General features: G+C 30.8%; 1 protein-coding gene across 1 annotated transcript in view; it reads left to right on the forward strand.

Annotated features, from left to right (window-relative positions):
• LOC133195246 (uncharacterized) overlaps nt 1-11,140 on the forward strand; it is a 46,374-nt gene extending 35,234 nt beyond the window's left edge. The window contains exons 3-6 of the mRNA XM_061331103.1: nt 8,910-8,984; nt 9,316-9,547; nt 9,853-9,963; nt 10,631-11,140. Of these exons, the coding sequence (XP_061187087.1) occupies nt 8,910-8,984; nt 9,316-9,547; nt 9,853-9,963; nt 10,631-10,965 (753 nt within the window). The 3' untranslated portion in view covers nt 10,966-11,140. The remainder of the gene's footprint in view (nt 1-8,909; nt 8,985-9,315; nt 9,548-9,852; nt 9,964-10,630) is intronic.
• Nucleotides 11,141-12,363: the final 1,223 nt, after the last annotated feature.

Raw genomic sequence — 12,363 nt, forward strand, 5'->3', positions numbered from 1 at the left:
CCATCGCTCAGCTTCACGAACAACTGTGTTGCATTCTTGTCTTCTTGCATTCTGCTCTTGAGATTCGTAGTGAGGTAAAGTGAAATATCTAGACAACTCGAAATTTTCAGGAAATATAGGATATAAATTTTTAATTTTTGACATAACGTGGAGAAAGGCGTATTTAAACATGAGATTCCCTATCCTCCCATTAAATGTCATACAGGCAATGGACTTATTTCCGCCTGTGTAAGCATGCGTATTGCGAACATATGAAGATGTCGTTGTAAATATCTTCAGAATGCCTTTTTGTCTTGAATGTTTTGTTTGCTTGTTTTCTTTGTGGAGATATGCTGAGGACGAGTGATATAAAATTTCAGTCTTTTCCCGAGGGAAATTTTCTTTTTTGATTTGATTTTGTCTCAAATAAATGTTCTGGACAGTAAGAAAAATAACGGAAACCAGTAACAGCAATGTACCTGAAAGCAAGAAAAGAAATAATTATCTAAAAATATGAAAAGTTTGAATTTAAAAAAAAAAGTGGAGAGATGAATTATCTATTCATTTTTAAAAGTTTGTTACATGTAGTTACTATTAAGTTCAGAAGATTCGTGTTTTCATTGCTCCTTTCTTGAAATTCAATATTACCTCTGTTTTAGTTGCAATTAAAAAAAATATTCATTGAAACCTTATTCAAATAGATTTGTCTGTTTATTGTGAGATATATATTAAATTTCCCATAAAAATAATGATTTAATGGAAAACGTACATGGAGAAACAAAGGAAGACAACATATGAACTCAAGAATGTTTTACAATTTACATTCATATTAGCAGTGTGTCATCATAACAGTTTTGTCTTGATGTTTTAGTAAGCTATACTACGGAAGCCCTGGAGGGAGTTACTTATTTGTTATGTCTTATTTGTTATGACTTATTTGTTGTGACTTATTTGTTATGACTTCTTGTTGCTGGTTATAACTAAGTGTAACGTAGCTATGGAGAACATGTAGCTTGGCTTACGTTTATTATTAAAACAGTCCTAGTTTAACTGTACATGTGGTTTTTGATTGATAGATGGTAGTTTAACATCCAGGACACTTATGATTACTTAATCCTTACCTGTTTTATCTTGTAACTTAGATGTTTTAACTTCATTGTTATTTGTTCATCTTTATTTGTTATTTCTTGTTTCTTAATATTTATTATTTTGTCATTAGTAATAATTTCAAACGCAAAACATTCCTACGTAGAAGATGAAGAATACGTGTAGTTTCACAAAAGAAGAATGGAATATTTTGCCCTCGAATTTATTTCTAATGACAAGATAAAATATAAGTTATGTTCATGAGTTCAATCATTATGCACACTGGAAGTTACGAATTAGAATTTAGTAATAACTATTAAGTAACAAAAAAATAAAAAATAAGAATGAACAAATAACAATTAAGTTATAAGAACTTAGAGACAAGGCATAATAACAGATAAAAATTAATTAAACTACAATTCATCAATCAAAAGCCACAGTTAAACTAGGACTTAACATATTTTGATAATGAATTTTAGCAAAAATACACTTTCTCCATAGCTACATTACACTTAGGCGTAACCACCAACAAAAAGGTCATTACAAATAAGTCATAAAAAAATAAGTCATAACAAGTAAGTCAGTGTCCCTCCAGGGCTTCCGTACTATACGCATATATATTATGGAATTTTAGTCTTCTTTAAAAATCTACATTATATAAAATTTGTTTACGAAATGTGCAAGAAAAGATATTGTTATTAGATTTCATAATTAATAAATAATTGAGAACCGTCAAATTTCAATTATTCCAGGGATTATAAAAAAGAAAAAATAATCCATGCAAGCAATTTGTGTGCTATTTACAGTATTCCCAGAGAGCAAGCTAACATTGGGCCAACGTTGGGCCAACGTCATCGGTTACATTGGGCCAATGTTGGCAAACTACATTGGCCCAATGTAAGTTTGCTCATCGGCCCAATGTTGGCCCGATATGTTGGGCCAACGTTGGCCCAATGTAAAGTGTGATTCTACAGATATTGGACCAACATTGAGCCAACATTGGCCCGATGAATGCGACATTGGGTCAATGTTGGGCCAACGTCATTAATTACAATCAGAAAAAAATCTACCTCAAATCCTATGCTTGAAAATACAAGTTAGCTAAAATAAATAAAAAATAATATCAGGCTTGTTTAACTTCTTATATTTAATCAGAACAAAATAAATTATTAGTGATGGAATTAATTGTTTCTACACAAGGGCATTAAGCAAATGAAAGTATAAAATAACAAATGTATTTTGAATATAATTAAAACAATAAATAATTTTTCCCATTTTAAAGATTAAAATATGTATCTAGAATTATTTTCCAAACTTTTCCACTTATTGTTACTATATACACTTTTTTTTCGCAAATTCACTCGTTAACAGGTTAATAACCAATCACTGTCCTCTGTTTCATTTTTGAACGCATTTCCGTCTTTCTTTCCCTGTCTGTTCTCATTCTTCCTTCATGATCACATGCAGTGGAATTGCTAATTTCCATATGAATTTATTTGGCACACAAGCAGTTAGTTCGAACAGCTCCTTCAAATAAATGTTAAATCCATTTAGCAAATCTCAAAATAAAGAGAAATTCTGAAAACTAAAAGTAAAGTCGTACTTACAAGTTCACATTAATTTAATTATTCCTTGCATTAGAAACTATTAATACAATGGATATTTTAATTATTTTGTATTCTTTTTTAAATTAGTAATAATATAATATTTTTCTACATTTAGTAGCAATATACGACTATAGCATTTGGGGGGGGGGGGGGGGCTGAGCACGTATTTTTATTACTTACTTTTTAAATCCCCATCATCTTTGAAAAAGCTGGTTTTCCTCATTTGCCCATCCAATGGAATTACTTGCAATTTTGTTAGAGAACATTGGCAGCAAATACTTTCCTCTTTATTCGCCAAGTTATTTCCACCAATTAAATAGAATGAGAATTTTAATCTAAAAAGAGATTTGCTTTCCATCAAAGCACCAAGTAATAACTCCTTGAGTTCTTTTCTTACCACTTGGTAGAAAATATGACAGAATTTTATAGATGTCTTAATGATTATGAATTAAACTGACCCAGCCAAACTTTCATAGATATTCAAAAAAATAAAATTTATGAATCCAAATGTAGTTGGAATGTGGACGTGATTATATATTTTCCTTTAATTGTTACAGTCACGGTTGATGCACTTTATATACCATTTTTCAAAAATTAAGCTCAAGAGCTCTTAACCGTGTACAAATTAGATTTTAATGGTAACAATGATACGTTTTATTTTATGATTTATACATCATGCTGAAAAGGCACAGTGATTAGCAACTGAAGTAGTTACATAAAACTTAAGCATAAGCTTAGAAAAAAGATATAAAGATTGCATTTAGCATGTTTAGCAAACTTTGCATTTTGTGCATTAAAATCTGAAATAATTTGAGGTAATGGTACTTACATTTCTGTATATGTGAAATGTCTTGACACAGCTCTAAAAATCCATACAAAGAACGCACATTTCAAATTTAAGCTTTCTTTTTTACATAACACCTTCAACGTTCTTCTGTGGGAAACCTCAGTAATTATAATGTTGGATGTGCTAAAAAGATGCAGATTTGACCATCCCAGACGGAGATCCTATCAGATATCACGATTACCATAGAAACTGGCCAGTCTCACGCTGTGAAAAGCCCTGTCCTAATTGCTTGGTCAGAAAATGTGCTCTTATCTTGGAATTTGCTCCTTAAATCCAACGCTTTAGAAAATTATGTAATGGGAGTCTTTATATAGCGTGTTCCTTTTATATTTTCCTTTTATTTTTTTGACATACAAGTTAATTTAGATTTATGCATAATTGAATAAATTTTTATGTGATTCTCAAAAACATTTAATTTATTACTACGTTTAAAAAATTAAACATATTTTACGTTAAATAACTTGATACATCACCATGCATGTTTATTTAGAACATACGGTATGTGTAACATTAAATACATATAATTAACTATTTTTTGATCTTTTACTTTCACCCTCTCTCCCTCTCGTTGTCTTTGTCCGATTATATAAAGAACACTTCACCCTGTTCCCTGAATTCTGACTTCACCCCAACGTTGGCTCAACGTTGTCTACCCAACTAAATGTATCAAAATACGGACGTAATTCACAATGTTGGCCCAACGTTGGGCCATCGTTGTACTCCCAACAAACTTCGTCAACTTAGTGGTGACAAGATAACAACAGTGGCCCAACGTTGGGCCAACGTTGTGTCCCCAATCAACCTCGGCTTCTAAGTAAAATAGTGTTATGTTGACATTGGCCCAACGTCGGGCCAACGTTGTACACCCAACGCCAACCATCGGCCAACGGTCCAACCATTAGCCAACGTTGGGCCAACGTAGTCATGCTATCTGGGATTAATGTCAAAATAAAATGTAAGGCTAAGCAATGAGTCCAAGCGATAGTATATGAGCGCATTGACTGATCTTAGTTGAATATCAACTCATCTCAGTCAACTGAGATGTATAAGGGTCTGTAAATTTAGGTGCATTTATTTCGATACAGCAAATTTATAACGCACAAATTGTTTTCAAACTTCCTGGCTAAAAAAAAAAAATTAGGATTCTTATATTTAATGAAATTAAAAACTAAGATATCATCTGAAAAGGGAAGATTAAATACCATTATTAAGATGCAGGTTGATAGACGTTAACAACTCTTGCTAAAATGAAGCATGTTTGACCAAACAGTACGTGACACATGAAAAAACAATATTACAAACAAAAAATGTTGAAATATATCAATAAAATTTAAAACAGGATCCATGCGTTACTAAGCAAGATTTTCAGCCAGTTTTATATTATTGTTGAAAGTGTTTGACGTTCTTCACTCCATGTCTTTCGGTTATAAAATTCACGAAGTCGTGTTAACAATCCTTATCGTACATTTTCTTGGAAAATTGATTTAACACACGATAACAATATTTACAATTCTCATAAGAACTAATTACAACCAACCAAACAAAAATCGCAAAAAATATGTAATTAAGAAAAATACTCCTTGAAACTTTAGATTTATCTGTTTAATGTGATGGACATATTTAATTTCCTATAAAAAGTATAATTTCAATGAAGAGCATGCAAGGTAAATCAAAGAAAGCATCCATTTGAACATGAATATTTTTCCCCAGTTTATATTCATATTAGCATTGTGACATCATAACAGTTTCATGTTTAGGTTTAGCTATATGCAATTTTATTGTGAAATTTTGGTCTTTATTTTTACGAACAATGTTTTTTTGTTTTTTTTTTTTTTTATTTTTTATTAAGAATGTATTTTTAAAAAAAATACAAGAAAAGATTTTATAAATATAAAAGTTCTTAGATTTTACAATAAAATTATTGATAAATAATTGAAAACTGGCAAATTGCAATTACTCAAGGGATAATGAAACAGGATGATATCAGGTATAAGTATCAAAATTACACGTAAGGCTTAGCAATGATAGCAAGCGATAGAATAAACAACATTGACGGATTTTAATTGAAAATCCATTCACATCAGTCCGTTGCAATTTGTTATCAGTAAGTGATCTGGTCATGACATGTGTTTATATACTTAAGACGAATTTATTTGAACTTCCAAGTTAAAAATTCATGATTCTGATACTAATGAAATAAAAACCTGAGATACCATCTAGAAATGGGAAATTAAATACTATGATTAAGATTCACTCGGTTGACGTTCACAACTCTTGCTAAACATGAAGTATATATGCTTGATCAAAAAAGTACGTGACACATGGGGAGAAAAGCGATATTACAAATAAAAGATATGTTGAAATATATCAATAAACTATAAACACATTAAGCAAGATTTTTACCCAGTTTTATATACTTGTTGTATATCATAAAATTTATGGTCATTATAATGACCTTGTTCGCAAATATAACCTATCATTGGATTGTGTTTTGGCTGACGTGTTTCATACCAATTATTAGATTTTTGTTTTAATAATGAATTTTACTACGGAATGTTCCATCTACCTGATCAATACAGAGGGCTCACGGCGGGTGTGATAGGTAAACAGGGGATGCTTACTACTCCTAAGCACCTGATCCCACCTGGAATTTTCATGGAGCCGTGTTTTATTTCCCTCTTCACAGATATTTATTGTTTATAGATTTTTTTTTGGAGATCGATCACTGTTCATTATCTTCACTGTTTTTATTGAAAGTATTTGACGTTGTTCACTCACAGTCTTTTATTTATAAAATTCACGAAATCTTGTTCACAATCATTATTGTTTGATTCAAAAAAATGTCGACACTATTTTCAATTTCACCCCCCCCCCCCAAAAAAAAATAAATAAAAAAAATAACGAGAAAAAGGGACTGTGCCAATTAAGAAGAAGGAGGAAATATAATTTACAGGTTGTTCGTATCAGTATCCTCTAATTTAACGAAGGTCTAAATCTAGGTGATAGGTCAAACAAGTCAGATACATACATCCGGGGTTTATATCCTATATGTAGGATGTTATCATCCGAAGATATTTCTAACGGATTTGACTAGTACATAGACAATCAAGTTAGATCCAGAAAGTTTAAGACAGTTTAAATTATAAAACTTGACTTTTTCATCTGATACATGTAATCATTCCAAAAGGATAGTAATTTAACTTACCTAATTTAGACTTCGTAAAATTATTCATTATTTTCCTTCCTCTGCACTCAGTTGATAACCCTTATACTGTGTTTGCATTGATTTATCAATGTAGGAGTTGATAAGTTATAGATATGAATTTATATTGTGCAGTCTTAATGGTTCAGTAATATTGTAATATCACAGTTTGTATTCTAGTTTATACACGGCTTTATACAATGAAATAAATGATATTTGTATGTAAGCATAATTTGTTAATTTGAGGGCATTGTCATACTGTTTTAAAACAGGCCAAGCATCTTTATCAACTGTTTAAATTATTGTAACAAAAACATACCATCCCTGACGCATACCTGGGTTATATTGTCTCTCTTTGACAAACAAATGCCATACTTAAAAAGAAGTTTCAAATTTTAGCGTTTTCAAGATATAACATTGTTAGAATTGCCATTGATGTTTAAGATGTGAATTGCACAATATACATTATGGTTTTTATTTATATTTGCATAAGCCATACATCAACGATACAACTATTGTTCACTGCAACAGATAATGAACCCCGATTTGCGACATAATTCAGCACTTGACAATTTCACTCCTTTGTTTATCATCTGTGATGGCGTAATCAGTATCGTGGTGTTCATGTACTGAGCTAACAAACTGTTCACACTAAATGCTGTAAAATTACAACAAACGCACAAGCTTGACATCTATGCTTATTCACTTTATTCGGATCAGGCATCGCGGTCAATTTTATACTGTCGACAGGGCAGGTATGATTCATTTTGTGACACTTGCGAAATGTTACCTAGTTTATTCAATTTAGCATCCTTACACTCTTGATAAATAAATAAAAAAAAAAAACCTAGATGATTCTTAAAATTTTATTTAAATGGTATGTAAATAATGGAAACATATATTTTATGCAATTATAAACGTGAAGTCAACAATTTTGGTGTTTACCAAAACCTCGTTTATAAATAAATGGATTGATGAGGATTCTATGTTATTTTATGTTAAATAAGTGTCGTGGTCCTATCTTGACTAAAGTGGGCTTACCTAAGGCAATCAGAAGTTAGAAGGTTATTCCCTATTCCCTTTTGACTATTCGAATGGCGAACCGGATGCTGCTACCGGTTTCCTATTCAAATTACCGTAAGTGTCCTAATAATTTAAAAAAAAAAACAACTTGAATAACTCATTATAATACATGTTAAAGAAGCAAATCAAAGACATCACTTAAAAAAGAAGAGTGAGGACCCCAAACCAACGTAGCTAGCTTGACCAAAATGATGACAATGGATAGAAAACTTTGAACCAGGAGCTGGTTAACACCCTGGATCCCATATTTAGATCTTCATATTTTTACAGAGGAGGGGACTGGGAAGGACCCCTTGACTTTCAAAAGGAATTGAGTTTACAAGAGCGGTAGCCCTAATGCTGTTCATGTTTAATCCATGTGGATGCTTGCATTAATTATTTTTACTTTTAATAAAATATGGAGATAACGAACAGTAACAAATGTAAAAAAAAAAAAAAAAAAAAAAAAAAAAAAAAAAAAAAACCATTGAAAAAATACAAATCGGGAGCAGGGCAAATACGGATTTCTTTAAAAAAAATCTGAGGTAGGATCAGGTGCCATGGAGGAGTAAGCATCCGCTATCGACCAGTCACACCCGTCGTGTGCTCCTTGTCTTGATCTGGCAAATGGAAAATTTAACGACAGAGAGAACAATTCCTACTCATTTAAAATACATATACATTTATTGATTACAAAATAGCCCACAAAATAAATAATGTTCATAAAAATAAGAATAAATTCCGGAGTAGATATTATAAAGTACTTTACATACTTATACCGTGGTATTTTGTTATCTCTTCTCTAAATTGTCTCATAAAAATTGTTTTTAAAATTTCTATTCTGAAGAAAGTCATTATAAATAAATAAAATGTGAATTAACATAAAAACTGCTACACATGTACATATTCTTAACTGAACTGTTAAACGAGGATTACGGATCTGTGCTAGTTATCTCTGATTTGATTAAATTCATTGACCAGGATTTGTTCTGCTAAACTTATCAAATACAAGCATCTATATCCTCCTTGTACTCTGTGTACAACATTCTCCGGTGTTTCCAGTACTTTTCATCTTTCTGATAGACGTTTTGTGGTTCTTTTCTATTCTTTTTCAAACATGGTGAAGACTTTCAAGGAGGAATTTCAGGTTGAGTTTTTCAAACTCGATAATGCAGAACCCAGGAATTTTGTCATTTCCAAAGTAAGTCCTATTATAAAGTATTCATCTATATTAATATACAAAAAATTAAAATTCATTTTTGTTTTCAAGTACAGTGAAAACATATATTTTTTTAAAACTTGAAAAAAACTTCAATTATTCTAAAACATTTCAAAATAATCTTATTAAATAGATGTTTAACTTATTGTTAACTCAGTCTGTTTTTTTTTTTTTATTTACAGAATTTAACTGTAGCTATCTCTAAAATTAGAGGAAAGTGCAGAAGCTAAATCTTAAAATAACTGCCGTATCATATTATCTACCATTTTTTTTTTCATTTAAAATACTAACCAGATGAATTCTCTTTTTCTAGTTGATGCACATGCTTTTCTATCCAATATGGACAGTGATCTGGGCCGTATTTCATTTACTTAATTTGCTCTTGATGCCATACTATAGAATAGACCTAGCACCGTATCCTGAACCATGGCCATTTTACCTTTCTAACTGGGCCTGTCTCATTCTTGCTGTTCATGCGGTATTAGACTGTGTAATTACTTTCTACATCTTTCTGAAAAAGCAGCCACTTCTGGTCCCTGATCCAGGTAAGAGAATATAACAGCAACATCATCATCTTAAAAAAAAAAAAAAAAAAAAAAAAAAAAGAAACAATAATAATGATGTCATAAAATCTTGAAGTTAATTATATGAATAACATAAAACACATATAGCACATATTACTTACACATCAACTTTTCAAAGACAATTACATATTTTTATAAAGCAAAACAGTAATATTATTCAGAGTTTTTATAATTTTGATAATTGATAATAGTTTATGTGTATATAAGCTTGTATCTACGTGATATGGATTTAAAACCAGAACTGATTATAAAATGTTATATTACAGCTGGTTTGATGAACACCCCCTGGTATGAGAAGCTACTGTGGGTGACATACAACATCACAAACGTTACAACTCTGACGATGACACTTCTACTTGGATCTCTTGTTACTTACCGTAAGACATACCACTGAAACACTCACAGTTTTCTATAGAAGATATTAATTCGATTCCCTTTAGGTCTATTGCAACCAATCGCAAAAATGAATCTTTAATATGCAAGTTATTAAAAGTCAGTACAAAATATTATAAATTACAAGAGTTTTAAAAGCCTTTGATTTATGTTTAAAAAATAATAAATTTGATAATTTTATGATTTTTTGATGTTTTTTTTATTTTTATATGTAACGTCCCTTCAAGAATTTTTCACTCATATTGAGATGCCACCATTTAATGGTGGAGGGCTGCAAATTTAGGCCTGTACTCGGCACTTAGGGCCTTTAGTTATGAGGGATCTTTTCGTGCCAGCACCTTCTGCAACAAAGAACCTCTATTTAAACAATCTCATTCGAAGGATTGATCTCCGCCTTGCACAGTGGATTCTAACCCGCGACGTAAGGATCAACTCCTTACACCGCGATTCTAGAGCAAACGCTCTAACCACTGCGCCACGCGGATGAAAGCACTGTTTATGGCATTTATCTTTGGGATCATTTATTTCTGCGAGAAAAAAAAAAATATCGAATTTAATTCATTTAATAAAAAAATAATATAATGTAAAAGTAAATTGGTTGTCTCATTTTTCAATAAAAGAATAATTATAGAGACAAAAACTTTTTTACAGGTGCTGACGCTCCAAGTATTCTGATACAAATATTCAGCTCCTTCTACGTCATCGCTAATATTATAATCGGAGGCAAGGAAACAAGGATTTTGCATGCCTACCAACCAATGGCATATCTGTTCCTTTACATCCTGTTCAATTTGATTTACTCGGCAGCTTCCGGTAACGCAATTTATCCAACTATGGATTGGGCGAAGACGCCTGGATATGGAATCCTCTGGCTTCTTTGTATCCTCCTGTTAATTGCACCCCTGATTCATCTTCTTGTTTATGGTATTTATAGACTCCGAGAATTCATTGTTGAGAAGTGTAAGAAAGATGACGTACCTGTCTAAAATACTTCTGAAACTATTCCCACGACAAATACTAGACCTGTTTGCTTATAATTGTTAATCAATTAAACCTGTCAGTCATATCTGAACATTCCATACACTAATAATGTATAAAATTTTAAAACAATAAATAAATAAATAAAATAGAAAAATAAATGAAAGGATGTTTCAGACTGTCTTGTAGTGTTTTTGATTTTTGTTGATGGCATATATTACCTCAAGAAAATCTGTATATGAAGAAAATACCATTGCATTCTAGATTTGTTTTAAAATACCAGTGGGTATGCAATGAAACATTGTTATGTTATTTCTTACAAACTTAATTATTAATGAAATAAATGCAGACAAGCAGTGAAGATTAACAAGTTTTTGTAGATTTTAAAGAAATATTTTTTTTTCAATATTGATTTGTTACGTTTGAGTATGTCACAAAAAGTCATTTCTTCTGAGTGTTGCATAATAGAAGATGATCTTAAATTAAATGAATTGAATCAAACAAATAAATCTTTTTAAAAAAAATGTACATAGAAATGATTAAAGTGTGTTTATTCTGTGTGTTCTTCCTATAAGATAACAATTTCAAATTAATAATAATATTATATTATTTATTTGAAAAATGATGTTGTTTACTTGTTATGTCGGCAAATGAAAATCTTTTTAAGAATCAATACATTTGCCTAAGTGATACGTTGGCACTTTGCCATCAACCTATGGTGTACAGTAATGCAAAGTGAACTAAAATACATGCAATAACAATTAAATATGTTCGAATAACTCCTTGATCAGGACTAATTGATAAAAAGTATAAACACCTTATATAAAGAAAAAAAACAACAACATTTGATATGGTATATGGGTTTAATATCACGGGAATATGATGCTGCATATCAATTTAAACTAGACACCTATAATCAGTTGTGTTTTAAATACAAGTAAATATATCTTGAAAATTTAGCAACCCTTTTTAACATATAACCTACATGTAATCTCTATTCCTTGACTGAAGGTACATTTAATATAACTGAAATTTTAAAATACCGCGAAATAATTCATCCACACAGTACATCATCTTCATTGATTAGAAGTCTTGGGAGTTCATCAATACGAAAGACAGACTTTTGTTAACTTTTGATTTGGCTTTTAACTTTATTTTCCACCCGATAAATAGTCGCTTTTTTTCCAGATGTGATTTTCTTTGACAGTTACTCTGTAAATAGTTAAAGATTATTTCTGCTCCCTCCAAAATTTAAGGAAAAAATACTAGTAGTTTAATAATGTTTCATTTTGAAATAATACCAATATTATTTCTTTTTATTTGTTATTTTGATATTAAAAGAATATAAGATTTAGTTTGGGAGATCCAATTACAAGAAGGTTTAATGGGCAAAATTCTGAATCATC

The sequence above is a fragment of the Saccostrea echinata genome, unplaced genomic scaffold (assembly GCF_033153115.1).
Source record: "Saccostrea echinata isolate AGI-Se365-2 ecotype Australia unplaced genomic scaffold, CSIRO_AGI_Sech_v1 ptg000029l, whole genome shotgun sequence".
Classification (NCBI taxonomy): Eukaryota; Metazoa; Mollusca; class Bivalvia; order Ostreida; family Ostreidae; genus Saccostrea; species Saccostrea echinata.